At 33.7% G+C, this 23,601-nt stretch overlaps 1 protein-coding gene across 1 annotated transcript in view; it reads left to right on the top strand.

Moving 5' to 3' along the window:
* The first annotated feature begins 206 nt into the window (after window positions 1-206).
* NLG-4 (neuroligin 4) overlaps window positions 207-23,601 on the top strand; it is a 165,025-nt gene continuing 141,630 nt past the window's right edge. The window contains exons 1-2 of the mRNA XM_018537757.1: window positions 207-454; window positions 1,248-1,423. Coding sequence (XP_018393259.1) covers window positions 207-454; window positions 1,248-1,423 — 424 coding nt within the window. The remainder of the gene's footprint in view (window positions 455-1,247; window positions 1,424-23,601) is intronic.

Consider the following 23,601-nt stretch of genomic DNA (forward strand, 5'->3'; position numbering starts at 1 on the left):
CAATGATCTATAAATTTGCGATATACGTGTAATATGTTTTTGCAGAGAAGAGAGAGTCTACTGGGATGAGGGAGACTCAACGGCGTCGTAATTAATCGTGCAGGCGTAAATGAGAGACGATCGTTACGGGACGCGGAGGTGATCCATAGATCGTGTCGGGCGCGATCAGTTGCGGTAGCGTGGGCGAGGCGGGGGAGGGTGGCAAGATGGAACTCTTCCTGATCCTCGTTTGCCTGGTCGCGCCACCCGCCCTCTCGCTCTCCATCAAGAGCAAGCTCAACCCACGGATCGTCCAGACGCGCTACGGCGAGGTACAGGGCATCACGAGGTCTTTCGAGTATACCAAATTCCTCAAGCCGATTGACGTATATCTCGGAATACCCTACGCCACACCACCTGTCGGTAGTAATCGTTTTTCCCCAACGAGAGCACCGAGTCCTTGGGAAGGAGTCAGGTAAAATGTACTTTTTTTTTTAAGATAAGAACCAACATCATTTCAACGAGTTTAATTTATCGTGATAACGGTCTAATTATGGATCAAGTTACAAAATTAAATATTTTACAGATATATACATATAAAGGTATATTTATGAATATTGTTTATCGAAACTTTGAGGCTTTTTCTACTATAAACTATGCAGAAAGTTATGTCAAGGGTAATCAGTTTTTATTTTTGTATGTAAAGTCGATACATTTCTCTTTTCAGTTAAAGCAAATACTTTCAAATTTTATAACAAGCACGATCTTCTCGAAATACTTCAGATGCCGCGCAATCTTCTTAACTCGAAGTGTCTGAGAATATCGCAAGATATACAACATTCTAAAATTATGCCGAGATATTCCTTAGCAAATCTTTCAAATGCCAATGTTATACTATTATCAAGTCTACTTACAATTACATAACTACCAAAAAGTTTTAAATTTTAAAATAAAAGTAGTAAAACAATGTTGAATCGCTTTGTTTTTATTCTTAAAATTAATGAGAAAGAGAAATTATAATTAATTAATTAATGACAGAAATTAATTTAGAAGAAGATCCACATATTTTTAAGATATCAATTTAGGTATTACAATATTATACGCTTTATAGTTAAGACACCTTGTAGTTCAATATACATACGTACGCCCCGAAATACATTCTCTTCGACGATGTTCGTCCTTATTGAACATGGCGACGCGTATTCTATTCGAAACTTTGATCGTTCAGTTCGTTGTAACGCACGAACGATTTCCGATTTCCTCTGCAGATTATCGGACTCGGTGGGTCCAGTCTGCCCCCAAAAGCTGCCGGACATCGCAAACGAACAGGAAGCGCTCGAGCGAATGCCTAAGGGTAGACTAGAGTATCTGAAGAGACTGTTGCCTCATCTGCGTAATCAGAGCGAGGACTGCCTCTATCTGAACATCTACGCGCCTGCAATGGGTGAGTGAACGTAAACCCTTTAGCGATTCAATCGCACGAGCAACTTTGTAACCGTCATGCGCAATTATGACGATATCTGCTACCATAAATAAAAATTTTAAGTATCTAAATTTCGATAATAAATTTTAATAATTTGAATGCTACGGAAAACTGATGGTGATTAGTACTCATAATGATTTCTTACAAAAAAAAAGATTTTTAACTTTTATAATGAAACATCTCTGAAAACTCTTTTTTTATCTCTTACAAAAATTCAATTTAATACTAGAAATTACTTATTGAGTATTGAAGGCATTGACAAAATTTACTGATAAGTGTATAGGGCTAAGAGCTGTGTGGATTACATTTGCTAACCTTTTATAATCTTAATATATATCAAAATAAATACCACATACGTTTCGATACATAATTCGGTCATTTTCAGTGTTGTTTAAATAACTACTTGAACGGTCACATTTTAACCGCAAATGTTTTGTAAAATTATATGATTTAGAGATTATACATCTTAAAAGAAACCTATTACTTCTCTGTATGAATATACAATCATCGGTGTCAATTTTATAGTTGTAAAACGAAGTCCAAATATTAAAATTATATCATATCGGTCCGTTATTTTTGATTGCAGTAGTCGTCAATTAATCTATTATTCACTCTCGTATTTAATTTTTTAACAATTTACGTTCTTCCATAAACTGATTATGTATATTGAGTTTAAAATATGTATTGGAAATCCCCTTTTTCATACATTAAGATGTTAACGAACTGTACTGAAAGGAAGTGTAGTTAAACTGATCTATCAGGTATCGAAACTTCTTTATATGCATACGTTCTCTGCCCTACGAAGTTGCAACCAAAGACGATGCTCTCGACACTATCTCGAGGGACGAACTTTGTAACGCTATTTTGCAGAATTGCATTCACTTTGTTTAGTAGCGTATGAAGTCCTCTAAGTTTTTTTTCTCCAGATTTTTAAATAATGAAAAAAAATTTTTTTTAATTTTAATTTAGATTTAATTATTAATTTGGATATTTGAATAAAGAAACTTTTTTTTAAGATTGTAAGATTTAAGTTTAATTGTATCCCCAGAAGAATGCTTAAAAAATAAAATTATTAATATTTTTTCTCTTTTAATGTCAAATAATTTAACAATAATCGCTTTTTAGCAATTAGCGTTGTTAAAAATGAATTCTTTAGCGAATACATAAATTATTTTTGCGCGTGGATATACATAATGAGTCCAATCCGTCAACTCTCTGGAAAAAACGGAATTTTAGATGGGCATTAGCAGATGAAGTAATCCTTACTGGTCGTCGAGCCAGCAGCGTTGAACGAATGGCACGGAAATCTACGAATGGTTGGGGGTAAACGGAAAGGCGGGAAATGCGGGAAAAGCCTGAGGCAGGAAAAGCCGCTCCCGGCAAAGCAAGACGTTTTGTTCGTTACAGAGTGTCCCGATTAAAAAACGATTTTTAAGATGATTCACTGGCGGTCCAAATTGAATCGCTAATCTAAGTTTGAGGGAACTTTTCGTAGAGTTGGGGAAAGCCATGTGAATTATGGCGGCCGGGAATAGATGTCATTGACCTCCGTGCGATCCCAATATAACGGCGGCTCGCGCGGATGGTCTGAAACTGAACTTCTCCGGGATTGTGCAAGTTATTGAGTTTCAGCTGGACCAACATCTCGTTGAGAAGACACGCGGAACATTCCAAATAGATCGGAGATTAGAGTTCACATGATGTGTAATGACTAAAGTCGAGATGATGTAATTGGAAAATCTTTTTTTACAAAGAAAGCATCCATTTTGGAGCTTCTCTTTCTTGAATTTTTATCTTTTCATTATCTTGAATAATGATTTACACATACTCGTACACACGTATGAACGCGTATTCGATCAATTTATACTTAGAGTTACCTATACATATATTCTTGTAAAGAATTTTCTTAGGGTAAAGATGAGACGGGGTGGTCACATTTGCCGTTCAATTTCCGGCTGTGAGACGCATGAAACAGCTTGCACAAGCAAGAGGAAAAGCGAAATTTTCTATTTCGCCCGAGAAAATTCAATGAAATACGATTATTGAAACACCATTCACTCTGGCCGACATACGTGGAGACATAAAAAGCCTTCCCTCAAGCTAAGGAAAAGGCCGAAGGAGAAAGTTTGGCGAGAGATATAAGGGTGGGAAAGAGCTTAGGTGACGGCAATAAAAAGGGTTGAAGATGAAGAGGCACAACAGCAAAGAAATATATTGCGCGTACCTGCCACGATGTTCGACATTGCCTCCATGGTTGGAAACTGAAGAGAATGACGCGAAGAGATTTATCAAATATTTCTCATTTTTCTGACGCGCGCGCCACTGACACGTGGCACGAAATTGCTTGTTGAAATCTCTGCGCCATTACGAGCTGCGTGAAACTTTCGCGAGATTATAGTGTGAACTCTAATAGATCTGTAAATCCTTCATAGTCTTTGTCGTTTGAAATTGAAGAAGTTGCTAGAATTTCTTAGTATTTAGTAAAGTAAGTTTAGATTATCTTACTTGCTTACAATGTCGAAATATAGGAATATTTCCAGCATTCGAAAATGTTGAAGATGCAAATTAATCTCTTTCTTTACTAAATGTTTAATAAACTTTGCTACTATTCGTAATTTTATATCATACATTTTAAATCTTTACCAAACCATGGCGAGTCTTCCTCCAAATGAAACATACTCAAAAGTTCATCAAAGAGAGCAGGTTAATAATTCAAATTAAAAAGACAACCGAGTATCAAATTTAGCATTTACCAAGAAGCCAAGTGAAAAATGAAAAAATTAAATGAATTCTCTGCAAGGAGATAGTATAAAAAACTGTATAAATGGAAATATATTTAACTAATGTAACCATTTTTTTTCATTTATTTAAAAAAAAACTACATTTTATTATTAATCATCTTTCATATTTTGAGACATTCAAATCGATTTTTTTTATTTATTTGACTTCTTGGTCAACGTTAGTTAGTTAGTTATCGTTTCAACTTGAATTATTAGTCTGCTTATTGAAGAAAGTTTTGCTTGCATGGTTTCTGTTGTTATTTTGTATTCAAAAGTCCTTAAGTTTTAAATAATTGATTAAAACGATAGAGTAAACCAGGATTTCGTGTTCGATAATAACTTGCATAGATGTAATTCGCAATTTTTTTGAATTGCAGTCTCACAATCTTGGAAAATGCGATTTTTAGACAACTCTGAAAGGGATACGTTTTCTTCGACGTGGTATTGTCTCTTGGATTCTTACGTAATGGAAATTTCTATCGAAAGTTTGGATCCGGTTAATGCATGTTGTCGGCACTTCTTCTTCTCTGACTCGGGAGGAAAAGTTTCCGTTTTCCTTGGAAGACTTGCAATTACACGGCCGCCTGCACTCACAATTCTGGCGACGATAGGTAAAGTCAGTATTGAACGTATGGCGGAAACGGAAGTACAACAAGAAGAAGGCGACGAGTTTTCGAAGCGCGAAAACTCGTCGCCTTCCTCTTCCTCCACTAATAATCGAATCCACCAAGTTTGCGGAATTTGTTTCAACTCTCGGAATACTTTGGAATAAGGACCCTCATCTCTGCGTGATTCACGAGTCGCTAGTAAAAGAATGCTTCGTCCATCGTTTTAGGCTTGGAAAATGATTTGTTCGTTTCGCACGGAAGATAAAGTGTCTCACTTTCTTCATGGAAGTTCGTTGAGATTCATAGCTTCAAGAGTGACTTTCAAAAATATCGATAAAATCAATATAATTTGATTATGCAATCTATTATTATAAATTTATATAATTCTTGAAAAGAGAAAAATTTATTAATTCTGGTAAATGTGTAGAATTCGACCGAATAAAAATTTTAAAAAATGATTTGTGATGCATTCTGAAAATAATTTTTAGATATTTCACGGCACATTTACGGAAATAACTTTAGGACATTATACCCGCGTTAGCTTGCGACGGAGCGACAGGAAATTTAATGTGGCAAGCCGAGGGAAATCGCACGATCCTTGCACATCCTTCCCCTTTTCATGAAAGAGAACGTCACGAGTGCAGAGTGCGCATTCGCTCAACTTCCGGCTCGAAAAGGCATTACTAATAGCTCTCGTCGCTGTGATTAATGGCGTTGGAGTGCTGCTCCGTTTAGTCGTTTTATTAATTACGCTGGATAACGAAGGTCACCGTCTCTGCACGAGACTGTCATTTATTATACATGACGTCACGATTGGGCAACCAAGTATGCTTATTGGCAAGTATATACGTATGTGAACAATTCGATAATTACATGTCGGGCTACAAAGACTCAACTAAAAGTATCATTTATAGAGAATTAAACAAAAAGTCAATAGCAGCTAAAAAATTTTAGTCGTGAATACCCCCTAAAAAATCAACTGTAGATAAAGAATAAAAATAATTTGATTTATATAGTGATGAATGACTATATTTTGCTGCAGTTTTAAGTATAAAATAAATGAAAGTAAAAATTTAAATAAACTTTTATATAAATATTTATTAAAATTGTATTAGTGTGTATAAAAAATTTAATTTTATTTACAATGCCATTTCATCATCGAATTTGCAAGTAAGCATTACTACAAAATGCAATTTTATATAAGAATCAAGGCAAACAAGAAAAAATTAAGTAGATAACTTTGAAACCAATAGGAGATTCGTGCTCAAATTTGATACAGTATTAGATTCACACGTACTAATAAAACAATCTATAAAATTTTCAAATTTTTTATTCTTTGAGTTGTAACAATCTTAAGAATCGTTTTGAGAATAATAAATAACAAGTAATGATAAGAGCTTAAGAAAGCTCGTGAAGAATTGACTGAAAATTACTTATATTATACAAGTACATATATATTCAATCTTTAGAATAGCTGATAGTTACAATGTTATTTTTTTCTTAGATATAGAAAAATTAACGAAATCTTTGCTGATATGAGACTGTCATATTTAATTATACATTTAGGAGATTAAAACGTCTGAGCGGCTTTGAAAGATTTCCTTTGCCATCTGCTCATGTCGAAAGGGCAGTGTAATAAGAAAGAATATCTAAGACCATTCCTCTGAAAGTCTGGGCCGTTTCGTGATACAATTTTAAAGTCGGCGTTCTCGTCTCGCTTCGCTGCATAATTCAGGAAGTTCCGCGAACAGGAGACGGCAAGATAAAGCAGAGGATCGATTCGCTTCTGATTTAATTATCTTTTAATGAAAGCCGAGATTCCCCGGACTGTTATAATTTTACATCGTCCACGAACTGCGCAAATGCGGAATATAAATGGTAATTAAGGCTTGCCAGATGGACCGTGCTGCTGCGTTATTCCGGCCGATATAACCAAAATACACTGCAGCTAAGTGAGGTCTGACAGACTTGTTAACTTTACTGGATTTATTGCTGCTTTCCACTTTCAAACTGTTTGTCATACCTCCTTACTATTTATTAGTGTCCAGTTAATATTGACTTTCCTCAAATCTTGCGAAAACTTAAATAGCACTTTTATGTAATTTTAGTGTGATTAATAATTTAGCAAATAAATTTTGCGTAAGTTGTCATTATTTGTCATTATTTCAAAGATATCGAACGTCATTTTGAGGAAAAATAATAAGATAACGAAGAGTGACATCAACCTGCTATTTGAGAAAGTTTTTAATTAATAATATTTTCTTTTTTAAGATTAACTCTAAGTAGATTAACAAAAAATGAAAAGCTTAATCTATTTATTATAATCAATATATATTTCTCCTCAGTCAGAAAATTATTCATATTATAAAAAGTTTAGTGGAAAATTAATAACTATCATGAATGCACAAAGTCGAGAACGGGACTCTGAAGTTCTATTTTTTGGTAATTTAGATAGAGGATGCAGTATTTAAAGATAAAGAATGAAACAAACGATATATCCGCGAGTGATGCGTTGTGGCAGAACTATTTTAATTGAATGAAGTGAAACTACTTTAATTAAGGGGAACATTTCTCTGTTAGGAATGCAAATTTTCCCTTGACACCAAAATGGAAAGACAATTACATTTCTCTCAGACATTGTTGCTATTGTTAGACATTCAGGTTACCGCGTATCGTTGGGTAAAACCTCACGCGAGTGAGAGAAGTTTCCGAATGATTTTGCGTAAATTAGTGGCAGCTAATGGGCGTAATGGCACCTTTTCATGCGCAAAGGATATCACATCCTCTAAAGTAATTAATTATCCGTGGAGTTACCGATAGCGCGTGTACGGCGACCTCCGCATTTGTAATATAGATCGAGCTTCTATTTTCCTCTAGCTCGTCATTCTCGTCATATCCGTCATAAAATACGATGTTATGCATGTAATTCTGCCTTACTCTGTACAAAGCTGTCTACAAAGTTCTATGAAATATTTGGCATCTCGGAGTTAAAGTTCTCGAATTTCACCTTATAGCTTTAAAGATTTAAAAATTAAAATGTAATTATATAAGCATATATGCTTTGAATAGATTATTAGTTGATTGATTAGCTCATTAACCCTTTATAAGTCCTTAGAAAATTCTTAATATCTCTGAGTTTGAATGTATAACCTGAAAATGTCAAATTTCATAATGGTAATAAACTTTCCAATGAAGAAGGATCTAATCTAATGTCACAGGACTTATGATCAGAATTTAGAAATTAGTACTAACTGTGTAGCATTGATGTAGCTTTAAATGAATGACAATGGAAACATAATACTATTTTGCACTTAAAAATTCCTTAAAACAAGTCTAACGAAAGTCAGATTATTTTCTTGAGATTTTGTCTACTATATAAATTGAATTCCATAGGCCAAGTTTTATAAAAATCAAACGAGCATTTTATAAAATAGAAGAGGTCATCCCAAATGGAGTTGTCTACAAAGAGTTAACCATTTTCTAAAAAGTCTCTTCTTAATAGTCATTAAGAATATAAAAGTTGTGACGTTAAAATTTTGTCTTCGAATACCTTTTTAGACATCTATCAAAAATTCTGGAATACTTTGTTCTCTCATTTTTTCAGTTTACAGTAATGTAATAGTTTTATAATTAAAATCTTGAGGTTATTCTTTTTTAAAGATTCATTGTGTTGAATTGTATAAATTACCGGACTCCCATAATGATTCAATTAACAGAGATTGCGATCAACTAGAAGCGCGCAAACATATTTCCGGCGCAGCCGTGGCAGCGTAATCGGACTTGTCACTACTGGCAACATCGATTCTGTCCTTCGTTGCTAAGCAATAATTCTCTGCTATCGCTCGCGACCTCTCGAGCAGAACACTAATTCGTCTCTTCCACCCTTCTAACCCCTCAACCCTTCTGTACTTCCGGATTTCAATTTCCACCGTATCTGCCATCATGCACATGATCCGATCAAACTAATCGTCAACGCAATGCAAACTGATGGTGGAAATAATTTATAATACAAATAAGTAGAAAAGATGATAAAAAATAATTTACTTTCTCTGAGCATTTGAGTTTTAAAAAGAAACATATTGAAGAAGAATTGTTCCTATGAAGATTTAATGAAAATATACAATATATATATAAAAAATATTTTCATCTCCTATAATTGCCTCTATAAAAATTTTTATAAAATACAAGATGCACTAAATTAATTAGGTTAAAAGAAATTATATCAAAAACTAATTATTTTTTTCTTTACATATCTTTATGAGAGCCTCAGCTTCTAAACTTCCTTTACATGCATATTTGTACACGTTCAAGTTTCACGAAACTAGCAACATGTTTCTTATCACTAGTAATTACTTGTGAATTTAGGGCAGATCGACTTCTTGCTCAGCGTGTTCTAATCACTTTTTTAATTAATTCTTCTTAATAATTCTGCCTGAAACTGAAAGGAGCGCAGGTGCAATCATTTACTTCTAATAGCAACATAATTCACGCGAAACGTCATATGGTCGTTCAGCATTCGCAACGCCACGCCGTTGTCGTCTTTCTGAGAAAGTCCTTCAACCTTGTCCTATAGCTCTCTCCTCCTTACCGGAGTAACTCAAGTAATATGCATGGACTTCGTGGATTAATTAAGAATAATTAAATTTCACCTGACGGAACGCCACGGCACAAAAATTAATTTAGAGTTTTTCAAACTCCTCGAGACGAACGCTCCCTCGATCTTGATTTTTTCGCCTTAAGAAAAATAGCGGTAGGTTAGATCTTTCCCCGATTCTTCGTCCTTTACCGCAGGACTAAAGCCGCGTAGTTATTGTTTTCAGCAACTAATAATTAAATTTCTTTCAACCAGCAAATTACGCAGCTTCTTAAACCTAACTCGTTTAACCGATTACCACGCAATTTCCTTCGTCCAAAGATTATTATGAAAAGTACCGTCAACTTTTTCTTTATCATTTTTTTTGAAGTTTAAATTACGTTAGATTCTCTCATATGAAAAGAACAATTAAAAACAAATTACTTCCTAAAGATACAAATATAACATTTTTAATGAATTTAATTCTCTTTCTGAGAAAATTTTTAATAAATTTTAAGAATATCAAAATACTATGAATTTTATATCAGTTTTGGAAAATCTCATCAAATTTTTATGAATATTGAGCTTTTATTATACATAACTTCAATAAACAAATAATTTTTTTATTTGGTTCTTTTCATATCGATTTCCTGTACTGATGCAAATTCAATGTGTATTGCGAAAAATTTACGACCGATAGATTTCCGAGGTACGCCACATTCGTCGATGATTTCATCATATTAATTATGATGCAAATTTTCCATTGTTATTTATTAATAATGCATATTGGCTGTGACGCGATAGTGTACGTTTTCGAACGAACTGTTGCTTCACATATAGTTATTAATTACACGCGCAGTTATTAATTACACCAACGTCGAATATTAAAATTCTGATTAAAGTGCCGATTACCTGCCGCACATGTGTCGCCAAATAAAAGCCCCCAGATAATAATAACATCGCTAAATCACAGTACATACTATGAATGAACATCGAATAACTGTAACGGGAACAAATTACGTTGTACCGCACGTAACGTCAACTGTTTAGACTTTTGTTATATTTCTAACTTTTGTTAGAGAAACGATAAATTTGCAATACATTAATTTTGCAAAATTTTAAATAAATGATAGAATTGTTTTTCAAAAAATAATTATGAGTAACGTACAATGAATAATAAAAATAAATAATATATAATAACGCGCGCGAATAAAGATTATATCGCTTTCTTACTTATAAAGTGGCACAACTAAAAAAATGTGATTTTTGAGTTATATTATTATGTCCATGAATGAAGTTTTCTAGAGCTTTTCTTCAAAGATAATATATTTAAACGGTACTTTCAGTAACTCTATTTTCGTACTTTACTGTATGTGATCTAACATACTTTTGCGTGGAATTGACGATATTCTTATGTTGAGTTTGCTATTGTGCAGCGCACAAAGCTTTCCGACGACTTCACTTAAAGTAAGGCATAAGGATTTTCTTTTTACGATGGACGCTGTGAATTATCAAATAAATATTTCTACTACTTCCTCTTCTTCCCTCACACAAAAATCCAAGCACGTACATGCTAGTGAAAAGCACGTCATGCTGACTCCTTCAGCATTAGCTTCTGCACACATCCGGCGGAGAGTGTGATGCCAGTTTCTGCTTCCAGATTTAACCGACTGAATGCCTATCAAAAACTCTATAATACTTTACCTTAAGCCGTTGAATAAACTTCGTTCGCAATTAAAAAATTTTTAAAAATACAAAGAAAGAATACTCCTTGAGTATTTTTTAAATTAGAGTATTGATGAAAAATTGAATGAAATAATTTTAAGCTGTTTCAGATTAAATTTAATAAGATTATGATTAATATTAAATTAGGTAGGTAAAAAAAGTAGTTTTAAATTTATGCGATAAACATAAACATCAATTTGTGTTCTTTGAAGGTTTGTGATGAATCGATAAACTATAGACATTAACTTTTGAAGATTAAGTGACTTCTAAAAAATGCATAGACTTCTTAAGAAACAAGAAAACCTGCTCACGTGACGCGATAGATACCGTAATTCCGTGGAAGCATTATATCGTCGTCTCAAGCGCTTCCGTTTGATTGATCGACGAGCAAACCACAGTCGGCGTTGGTGCCGGAGTGATCGATCGCCCTCGTCTTCGACACAATCGCGAATCCCCGCGGGTCGTTTCTCCCTTGCCCGATAAATCGTTTCACCGAGTAATTCGCGTATAAAACTGCCGTGCAATTACGATTAGGCGGTTGAATCTCCTATTCTCTTAGATTTCCTAGTCCATCTAATGTATCTCCTGGAATCATGGATCTTCCTAAAGAACCGCGGATCAAGTTTAGAAATTTCATGGATCAGAACAATCTGATTGATGAAATATTATTTTTACACCGGATTACATTATCTAACAAGGATTTTCTATCTCTTTAAAACTGGACCTGGTCATTTTGGACACGAACTCTAAGAACTCGCGTTCTACTTGCCTGTACGCGCTGGTCCTGCGTTTGACTGTGAAATATGGTGCAGCGCCACACCTTCTTGCAGGCGGGGTAAGTATTGTCCTGGCTGGCGGCATGTCTCGCGATCTTTCGCGTGCCGTTCTAGCTATGAGATAGGATCTCCTCCTTTCGGGATCTCGAGAGGACAATCGACGATAGTATTTACACAAGTGCACGACCTGTATGATCTACACTCGTCTGGGTCCCGCAAATATGGGCTCGAGAAGATTCGCAACGTGGGCCAAAACTTTCCCACCGATTCGGTTAAGTGCTCAAAACAGTTGCCAACACCAACCACCCTCCACCCCTTGAGACCGGGTTCGAAGGACGTAAAAAGGCGGGGCAAAAGAGGACGAAGAAGAAGCAGGAAACCCAAAACCTCATTCTTACTAGGAGAGTAGCGCTGAAATAGACGAAAGCTTTCGCGATTTTTCACCGTAATCATTGTGCCCATTGATATACAAAGCTATATTGTATGTAAGTAACAAGATGTGCTATTTTCTTGAACGCAAGTTCTTCGATTGGAGGTCTTTTATTGAACGAAGGAATTGTCCACCATATGCGCGAGGGAATAACTTCGATTTCATGTCAGATGCAGGATTTTTCTCCCTTTGTTGTTGTGTACATATAAAGGGACGACGCTTCCATTTTGAAGCAATTCCGCGAGAAAATGCCCGCCCTTGAATTCTGGGAAGTTGATAAAACTCAGCTGCCAGATATTCCAAGAGGACCCATTCGTTTGACGAGAATTGCTAGAAATAAAGCACATTATTTTATTACAAGAGTAAATATTTCTACGTGGATCGTTCTATGTAAATGACAATAACATTTAGAAAATGTCCCAGCTAATGTGCAATAGCTATTTTCTTCTCTATTCTGTTCAATTGAATTTCTTTATTACACTGATCTAAAGATTCACGTAGATATGATTGAAGAGTGTTGGCACTGTCGAAAGCGGTACCAAATCGAGATGTAAATAAAGCGATAACTTTCGCAGCTCTCATGACTGCTAGTATCCTTGATACTGAAATGTATTCCTTTTTGGCAACGACCCAAAATGCATAAGATTCGGAATCGTGTGTTGAGCTATCGATCGAAATTCGATATATCGTTCTACCTGCAGGCTTATGTCAATATCACACACATGGTATCTGTTTTTCGGTGACAAAATCGGAAACCGATCAAATATTGAAATTACTTTCACGTAGCTTTGCTTGAAAGAAACGCAAACGATTTGCCCACTACTCCATTCTCATTACATAAGCATTGAAATTGTACAGTTAAAAGAACGTGAGATGAGTAAATTACAAGTATGAGTAACTGTATTTGATAATTGCATAAAATTATTAAAAGAAGGGAAGGAATTATGGAATACTTTATTTTGCTTTATTTTATTGAAATAAATCAGATATATTCATGTAACATGACTACTTTTGATACAAGTTTGTTAGAGTGACATCAATTGCTATAAATAAAATTCTCGGGTATAGAAACGAATGTAATTTACAAAAAACTGAAAAAAAGATTGCAATTATGGTATAGAAGGGGTGATAAAATATTCATTAGTATATAATGTAACTTTACACGTATCATATATATATATATATATATACACATTTTATTATTAAATTTTATCCAATTAATATAACTAATATAATTGGAAAGTCTCTCACATTCAAGACCTTTAAGTTAGATTGAAGGTACAAAATTAATATCCACTTGTTTCTCAAAATTGCGTAGAGAGTACATACCTATAAAAATATTTGCTACCAAATTGAAATCTAGGTTTTACGGCAACACAATAAACACTAATGACCAGTGGTCATGTTATAACGTCTAATTGTAAACAGACTGTGAAGAAGTAATTTTAATGATCACCTCCACAATGCAGCACAAACCATACAAGAAAATTATGATATTCCACAACTCTCCGTTTACTTCGTAACCATTTCCTCTTTTCTCTATTATAATAAAAATTACACATTGAAAATTTTTAAGAATAGTTTGCTTTTGAATTATAGTAATTTATTTGTCTAAATGAAAATAAAATATGTGATTATAGCTACAATAAAACATTAAGAATTTTTAATACTCTCTAATCTTTAATATTCTTGACATTGACACTTTATACATTTTAAGTTATCTATGTTAAAGAAATTAAACATGTGATGAATTTGATCTTGTAACTTTAGAATTATTATAGTTTAAAGAATCTAATGATATCATTTTTTTTCAAATTGATGTCCTTTCTTACATAAGAAGGACGACATAAGACATTTAAAAACCTTTAAGAAAGTAGATTTCTAAAGTTCCTTTATCGGAAAAAATGTAACAGTATCTTTTACTGCAAATCGATCCATACTATTCATGGCACAATATTGAAAGTTTCATTTAATAAATATGATCCAATTTAAAGTTAGTGAAATTTAAAAAAATTAGTTTGTTAATATTTACTTGATTCCTGTTCGATTCAATATCATAATATTTAGTTTTTAGAAATTTTGAATTTCTAGATACGTGGATGTTTTTTTTCAAACTGAGTAGATAAAAATATAATATTACAAGAAATATAAAAGCTAGTAAGCGTAGTCGAAAGGATGGAAAATGTGCAAAGTTATGAAGACGGTGTGAAAGCGATTTTTATTTCGCAAAGACGGCCACAACATTGCGAACTTTGTGTCTCGTTTACGCCTGCTCGACAAAATTCTTCGTACGTATACGTAGCAATGCATGTACGACACAAGGTAGGCGGGGGACTACCTTATTGTAACGCTATGTATCTTGTTCCGTCGACAGTTTACAAACCCTTATGCAGAGAGGAGAAATTCCAGGCTTACCGTCACACTGATATGCAGCCGTTCTCTTGCTAAAAAATGGAAAGAATATGAAAAAAGGGCTAAAACTACGAAAGTGAGCAAACATAGTTCATAAAACGCGAACGAAGTCGCTCTGGTGAATCCACATTCTTCACCTCACCTCAACCAATCGACACTTAATATTTTCCATCATCTTCAATTACTCGTACAAACATTTTGGGACGGCAGCGAAACCGCTGCACTCTCATTGCGTAAAAATATTTTTAATCTTTCAAAAGAAGAGGGAAATTTGCAAAGTCGAACAAACATTAAGATAATTGTTGTATGCTTATTGATCTACAAAAAAGATAAAAATTTTATAAATCTGGCAAAACGTAAATGTAAATTTAAAAATTTATTTATAATTTCTTAAATATATAAATTTCCAAATATTTAAAGATTTATTATATAAATTAATATCTTAAACCTATATATATATTCTTGAGGCTTTCACAGGTACTTTCTATACAAAAACTATTCATTTCGCGGGTTATCTCCGTGTCCAAGTCCATTCTTGAATGCCAACGTTTCGTGAACATTGCTGTTCATTCCATCAGGGCGAAAGGCAACCTGATACAATATCAAGTAATCTACATATTTTTTTATTTTTGTACACCTTAGCTTCTTTGATGTTGTTAATTTATTTATTCTTACTTAACCTTTGGAAGGTTTCATTCACTGACGGGAATTATTGTATCTATTTGCTAATTATAATTTTTTTTCAAAAAGTCAAACAATTTAATTTTTCTTATGTTACATTATTTACAAATATGGACTAATCTTACTGAAATATACTAACAATAGTCATTTAGTATTCATTTTTCTGTCACTTTGGTTTATTGAAACTAATTAGTATTTTTTAATTAAATGTATCTTACAGATCCAGCGTCAGTAACGACAATAGTTGTGCTACAGATTTTAGCGTTAGCTATAAAAAATTAAATATCGATATGACTGTAGTTTGGAAAACATCCACACGTTCGATGTCATCCTTTCAAACCATTTCCCATTATATATATGTAACTAAATTGAATGGTTGAGCGAGAACTCATTACGTCGTCGATTTGAATTGAAAGTAATTTTGCCAAGTCATTAAATTCAATTTTATCATTCACAAAGAAACTGTCCAAAGTTCTTTTCTTGAAGAAACTTATAAACTAAAACATAATGCATGATTTTATTTATCCAATGGAGCCGTAAGGGAAATATCGGGTGAAAAGATTATAGAGAGAAGGAGGTGTACATAATCTTCATTTCATATTAATGAATTTTTGTTTCGGAAATTTGCAATGAAGTAACAAGAGCCAATGTTGTTGTAAGCCAAGATGGCATGTCAGAATCGGCTGATGGAAATGTATAGAGCACGGATGTACGACAATGTAATCGACTCCCTCGAGGATAACCTCGTTATCCGACGCAAGAAGTCGCATCTTGGAAACAGTCTTCTTCAAGACTCCAATTCTACGCTGCCGGATTTCCTTTTGCACGCTTCTCAGGATGCGCAAATGGACTTTTAAATTGTCTGTCAACTGTGAAAAATACGTGACACAAGATGATAAATCGTCATACAATTCTTGTGCAAGATAATTGGTTTAAATAATCAGTAAATATATGGTATTATAATAGAAATATATGATTAAACAGAAATTGAGAGAATCATGCCAGGATAATAAAGTTTAAATATGAACTAATTAGAACAAGAAAAAGATACTAAATCCATAATTTCTAATATTATATTTTAACCTTTTGAGAACAGAAGTTTTCAAAAAAAGATTGGATTTCTAACTAAGAAATTAAAAAAAGACCATGTTAAGGGTTTTCAAGATTGCTAAATTTCATTTTAGTCGCAGAACTTTTTAATTCAAATTAAAAACAAGCTTTTATTATTGTAAAACTTGATTTTAAAAGGTTCTCAGAATCGCTGAGTTTGAATATAACCTGATAATGTGAAATTTTAAACAGGTAATAACCTCTAATAGAGAAGGATTTGATGTCACAGTATTCATAATTAGAGTTTGGAAGTCACGGTACTAATTGTTCGAGTGACACTGATGAGCTTCTATTAAAGCGAAACTGAAAACTTGTTTCTTCGCAATGCCTTAAAACATCACAAATTTTATGATAATTTTGATAATCAGATTATTCTTAAAATTTTTTGTCCACCATCTGCTATTTTAAATTTTTTATTGTTGATTTTTTAGACTCAAATACAGCATTATGAAATTATCTTGTAAGCCAAGTTTAAAAAAGAATTAAATGAGCAATTTACAAAAAGAAAGAAGATAATCTTGAATGAGGGTTAAAAAATGTTTATTATTTGTTGAAAAAATTTCCAGTCTAAATGACATAGATCATAATATAGTTTCAAAATAAAGAATATACTAGAACGATTAATGGCTACATTATCTATCGTTTCTCTTGTTTTAAACCAATTGAAATGATTAGAAGAAGTTAACGAAGAATGGCAGATTACTATTTGATTGCAGATCGTGTATTCTCGAATGGATCAAGTCATAATCATCCTGCGAACCGCACCACGTCGTGCAGCGATACGTCGTGGAATACTCTTCGAAATGGATTCATTTGTGATGAAAATTCGTAGGCAAGTCCGAGATTCAGTAAAGCAATTTAATAGATCGGATTGAGTGGCGCAAGTGACGGCAGACGATAGATTTTAATTGAATTATCGATGAGGTCTCGTCGCGTGCGCGCGAGCGCGCGTTAACGGAATAACTGAGAACTGCGAGTTGGAGAACATTGTTGCTGAAATATCGATGCTAGTACGACTTTCCGAATGCAAAGTAAGAGAATTGTGTCGCGAGTATTGAACCTTCCAATTGAAGCAAAATATTTGCCAACTTCTGAATAATGCAGAACTGTACAGAAGATGCACCTGCCCTCTTTTTATGTGTGCACATCTATATTTTTTCTTATTTGAATTTATATTATTTTTTTATTTTTTGTATCAAAAAAAAAACTACATCTCCTTTGAATCAAATATATTTCCTTAAGTCCAAATGAAAAAATCCAATCCGAGTATATATGTAGTTTCAAGATCGAGGCTTAAAGTGAAAAAATCTGAACATTTGTACTGTCTAGAGGTTTAATTTGACGATTAAAATGTACTAAAGAAATTAAAATATTTAAGAACAAGAAATATCTTTCAGATTTTTTCACAGAAAAAAAAAAACTCTAATATTATTTATATTTCTAACTTTACATAAATTTTCTTTGTAGACTTGCAAGATTGTCAAACGTTTAAATGTTATACCGAAATTGTTGTACAATTGATTCCACACGGATTTGGGAAGTAAACTCTCTCTACTATAGCAGAGATTCGTGCAGTAGAAAGAAAGCTCCCAGGAGAATGCCGACTCAAGGATACGTTAGCGTCCGATAAATTGTCAGAAAATTTATAGTGCTTGGTGATGTCATGCCCGGTGGTTCTGTTAGGACACTTGCTATCCTCGACTAGTACGAGCGTCTACCTTCGAATTTACTGCCATCTCTCTAAAGAACAAGTAAAATCCAGTTATTTTTGAATTACTGTATTGATTTTGTTTTCTCGTGAAAATATATAATTTTTCTAAGATTCTCCTTTTACAATAAAGAATCTAAACATTCAATGAATAAAAAAATGTTAATATTTAATTATTTCCGATTTTACGGTTACAAGTCTTTGATATAGTCGCGCTTGAACTGCTACATTTTAGCGCTAATTTAACTTTGCTTGACCTATATGGAATAATCAGAAATGTTTGCATACTCAGTGCCATAGTTTTTGAATTCAACGATCAGTCGGTGGCAGTTTTACGACGAACGATAACTCGCCGGGCATGTGCCGAGGATGGGAAAAAAGGCAAATACGTCGGCGATTCGCTCAAAGCAATTTAAATTCCGCACGGATTCTCTCTCTTCTCTCCTTTTCTCTTACGAACTATTCACTTCGTCCTTTTCAACTCCTCTGTTTTTTCCTTCTTGTACCGATGCAACGAACCACCGAAGTCGTCAAACGCGAGACTACGCAATGGTTCTTGAGCCTCGAAAGTAGAGGCGAGCGAGTTTTTCGTGAAATCGAATGCCAATACTATTCGCGGCGCTGGGAATTTTAAGCAACTGCTGGAAAGTTCTCACGTACTACTGCAACGAAGGAAAGAAGTAAGAAGCAGGATGGAAGAGAGTTTCCTTTAATTCCTTTTAATTCGAAACATTTTGTGCTTCAAGTTTTTTTTTTTCAACTACCTTATTTTTAAAACTTGTCTCGTATCGTAGAAATACTACGAACGTAGTTAAATTATGTAAATATATTACTGCTTACTCGATTCATTCCTCATTCTTTTAATCTACATTAATCACCTCACCTGTGTAATAATTCTGAATATTCTACACTGTTTTATATATACACAGATTTTGTCGAGTATCGAAACAAAATCGAAACCTTTTCATCCACATTTTATTCCCATGCAAGCGGATAATTTATATTTCAGTTTGAAAATATTTTGCTTCGCGTCTCTAAATATAGTCACAAAGCTACAATGTGTACATATACATATATACAGCTTTGGCCAAAAATATAAAGCACTCCTACAAATTGACGTAAACGTTCTATATATCTAACAGAAAATGAATTTAAAAAATTTTCTTTAATAATATTTATTTTTATAATAATTTAAATATTTTGTTAATTTTATTTGCTTTTTTCAAGAAAATGCAATATGAGGATGCTGTATTTTTAGCCAAGATTGTATAATATTTTGTTAAAAAAATTAATTTCTTAGAGCTACATGTACATTTAGAAATATAAAATAACTTTATTTAACAATAAATTGATTATTTTATACTTTTGGTTAAGGCTGTATATATAATATTACATTGAAAAAAAAAAATTATTCTTATAAAGCTACGTGTAAATTCATAAAGTTAAAACAAATTAGTTTTATTTCACAGTTCGATTCTCTACTTATTACGCATTCCATTTCAATTCAATTTTCCGCAGGGAAAAATTAAAAGATTCTTTTACTCTCTCTCTCTCTTTCTACAAACATGAATCAGAAGTTTACAATATTTATATTTCTATTCAAGTTCTGCATAGGACTTGAATCAGAAATGGGTTCAAAACTCCATTCTCACGATAAAGACACAAATATTCTCAATTCTCTCATTTTATTTAACTAATTAAACTAATAACAAAGAAAGGGAATTAGTGTAATAAATGGGTAAATAATAAACATCAATATACACGTACAAAGAAGGAGAAAATCATACAATACGAGATGAAAGTTATAATTTTCACGCTTAGGAACATATCGTTGACACCTTGGAACGTTACGAGCGATAAAGCTGTCGTCTCTGCTTTAAAGTTTCACCGTCGTTGGATCCTCCTTAATTACGAAGTATGAGACCGCGTAAAACACACAAAGTAGAACGTTGGTAAAATTCACGATTCATCTGCTAGGTAAAGACGGCCAACGGTCATATATGTCGTACCGTCCATGGCTTTATCTTTGAGGACAGTTGCTGCACGTTTTAATTCCTTTCCCTGCCCGCAATAAAGATTTTCCTCCGGTAATCTGAAACCCCTATGACAGGGCGGACGATATTGGTGCACCAGGAAACTTGCCAGAAAGTAAAGGCTATCCAGTGGACGTGGGATCATCCCCTCTTGTCAGGAGGAAAAGCTTCTTTAAGGAAGCTTTAACTATTCTTTCCGTGAGTCTACTATCTAATCATATATACAGGGTGTCTCATTAAAAATGACGATCTCAAGTATCTCTTAAATAATATACATTAAAAAAATGTTTTGTATAAACGTTGCATGGCTTGAATGGGCACAAATAATGGCAAAAAAATTAAATTTCGAAAATTTAACTGATTTTTTTCAAAAATTAATCTTACTTACTCATTTGAGGCTTTCACGAGTATTTTCTTTAATTATACTGAGGGTTTGCGGGTTATCGCCATGTCTTTCTTCATTATTGATACCAACGTTTCGTGAACCATGCCGTTCACTTCATCAGGGCGAGGGGTACGCTGATACTCAGCGCATACGGATAAGTATCAGCGCACCCCTCTGGTATTAATCTTACCATTATTTGCGTCCCTTAAAGCCATACAACTTTGATATGAAACATGTTTTCTGTTTAAAAGATGTTTAAGGTGATTATTTAAAATGGGACACTCTGTACACAACATTTTTAATTAAGGCAACGATATCAAAGTTGCCACTTTTCATTATGGAAGTTGCATGATGTAAATCGAATCTTCATTCGACCACAGAGATAGTATTCGAGCACATTCGATTGTATCATAAATACGACCACCAATGTAACGATTGCTTGCAATCTCGTAAATGAATGCGACGCAAAAAATGCAATTCGCCGTAGAGGGAAAACGACATGGGAACGAATATTTATTTGTTATTTAACCAGCGTTGGAAATACGTTGATTAATATCGCGCTATTAAATTATTACTTCAACGATAGTCGATACGCAATATCGCGGGTCAATGAATATAAAATCGCTTTGCAAGAATAATTAGCAAGATTACGTCACCGACGGCGTTTTCGCAACTGCATTGTTTTGTGATGATATGTGACGACAAGCTTTTGCCTTATCAAAAAATAATCCATTAATTTTAGCTGCTACGTGGCATTCATTAGGTCATAGAATTTCTCATTTACAATAGAACTTGTCAACCTTTAAATGAATAGTATCGTATTTAAGTCTTTTATGAAAAAATTCTTTACATTAAAATCGAGATGTATTTTTCAATTCTTTTTTAGCGCAAATAATGCACATTTCACATCATCAAAATAATTTGTAAGCTTAATACTTAATATTGAAAAAGTATTAAATCTTAACAGATAAATACGTCAACGGTCATATTAATACATCAGATAGAGATATTTAACGGAGATCTTTCAGACTTTATTCCATTTATTGTACCATTTGATGTTCTTTATTAGTTTTGATTTCTCTCTCTCTCTCTCTCTCTCTCTCTTCCTCTTGAAGCACACACACACACACACACAAGAAGTTTAAGCTTTGTAATACATATTAGAGTTCGATTTCATCTGCAATTCTTTCCGATCAAATACTCGGTTGACTTAGCGAAGTTTTCGAGGAAATGTCTGCCACTCTCCTGTGAATGTAATTGGATAGATCCATCGACGAAGTTCGTGTAACAACGTGTCGAGGAACACTCGAGTCGCCGCTCTCGAGTGTCGACCGTGCTGCGATCCGTGCGGAAAGTATCGGATTTCAATTATGATAAGTGTGCGGTTAGGATGTTCGCTGGTATCATATGGAACCAGCAAAGGAACTTTCAGCGAGCTATATTCGAACAGAGACTATACCAATCCTTATCGATAGCAATTAAACGTAATTTTACACCTTTTACTTATTTGTCGAAAAGTCAATCGTAATTCTTTCTATAGCTTTCTATGGTAAATCTTCTTCGAAGTAAGATAACATTTAGTATAGTAATCTTATGTTATATAGTGATGATTTATTAACATGCTGATAGTATTTTAAAGGTTACATATTTCAATTCTAATTCTAACGAAGTAAATGAACGTACAGCAAAAGATTTCTTCTATTTGTTCTTCCATTTATTTGTAAAGTATAATTTAAATTCTTTTTATCGAGGTATCGTATTGTATACATTTATTATGGCCAAATATTTTTAATATATATATTTTTACCTATTTAATTATTATTTTACATAATAAATGTTTTATATTAAACAAAAATATTGTGTGTTAATAATTCATAGTTTATAAATTATCTAAAAATCCATACAGTCAAAACACGATTAAACTTGTACATGTTGTGAGTTTCTTATATCACATCATATTTCTTCATGAAAATAATCATTTTAATCAAGAAGAGTTAAGTTGGCATAATAGCAGTTCCTACATAAGTTTTTTACAATTTAGAATTCGAAAGATTGTCCGACTGCCAAGAACCTTGAGAAACAGGAATCGGCCGAGCGAATTCCGCGGCCGGCTAGATGCATTATTCTTCTTGCTCGAAATGGCGTTCGCGCTCTGTTTGGGATTCCATTCCGTGCAATTTGGACGGGCGCGGTAGCGTAGAAACTTAATAACGCCCGACAACGACGCCAAAGTGCTGGGAAAGAGACGACGACGCGGGCGAGGATGGTAAATGCGGCGAAGAGAACGACGAGGGTCGACCTGGCCCCCGCTGAAGCTTAGTATGAAAAATGTCTGGATGATCCTCGCGAACGGAGAAAAATTATATCTCGAGTTGTTCGTTGCCGTCGGCGTCGCCAGCATCGCCGTCGTCGTCTTGCTTCGTAGATGAGAACGAAAAATAGATTGTATTACGGGACGACGAGCCCTTTCTCGCGAGCGGGCTCCGGATGGCAGAAAAAGTGCCAAGGTTCTGCTTAAGAAAAATACTCTCGTTTGAGAGTCTTCTGCTGAAGACTTTATTCTATTTTTAGTTTAGACGTTGCGCACGACACTTTTTTCTTGACACTTTGGTATTTTTATCTCGGGCATTTTGTAATATTCTTACTTGATGCTTTTTTTACATATAGTTTTAGCATTATATTATAATATTACATTTTTTCTTGGCACTTTCTATTTTTAGATTTAACTATAATATGTTTTATTTATAAGACACATTATAATAGATTTTTACATGCTTTAATCTCTAAGATGCCAAATATTGCTCCTTCAAAAGTGACACAATTAAAAGATTGAGTTTATCAAAAACTATTTTTCAACAAAAAATTATTGACTCACTAAATAAAAAAAATATTTTTTTAATTTAATAAAATATTATTTT

The sequence above is a fragment of the Cyphomyrmex costatus genome, unplaced genomic scaffold (assembly GCF_001594065.2).
Source record: "Cyphomyrmex costatus isolate MS0001 unplaced genomic scaffold, Ccosl1.0 scaffold182, whole genome shotgun sequence".
NCBI lineage: Eukaryota > Metazoa > Arthropoda > Insecta > Hymenoptera > Formicidae > Cyphomyrmex > Cyphomyrmex costatus.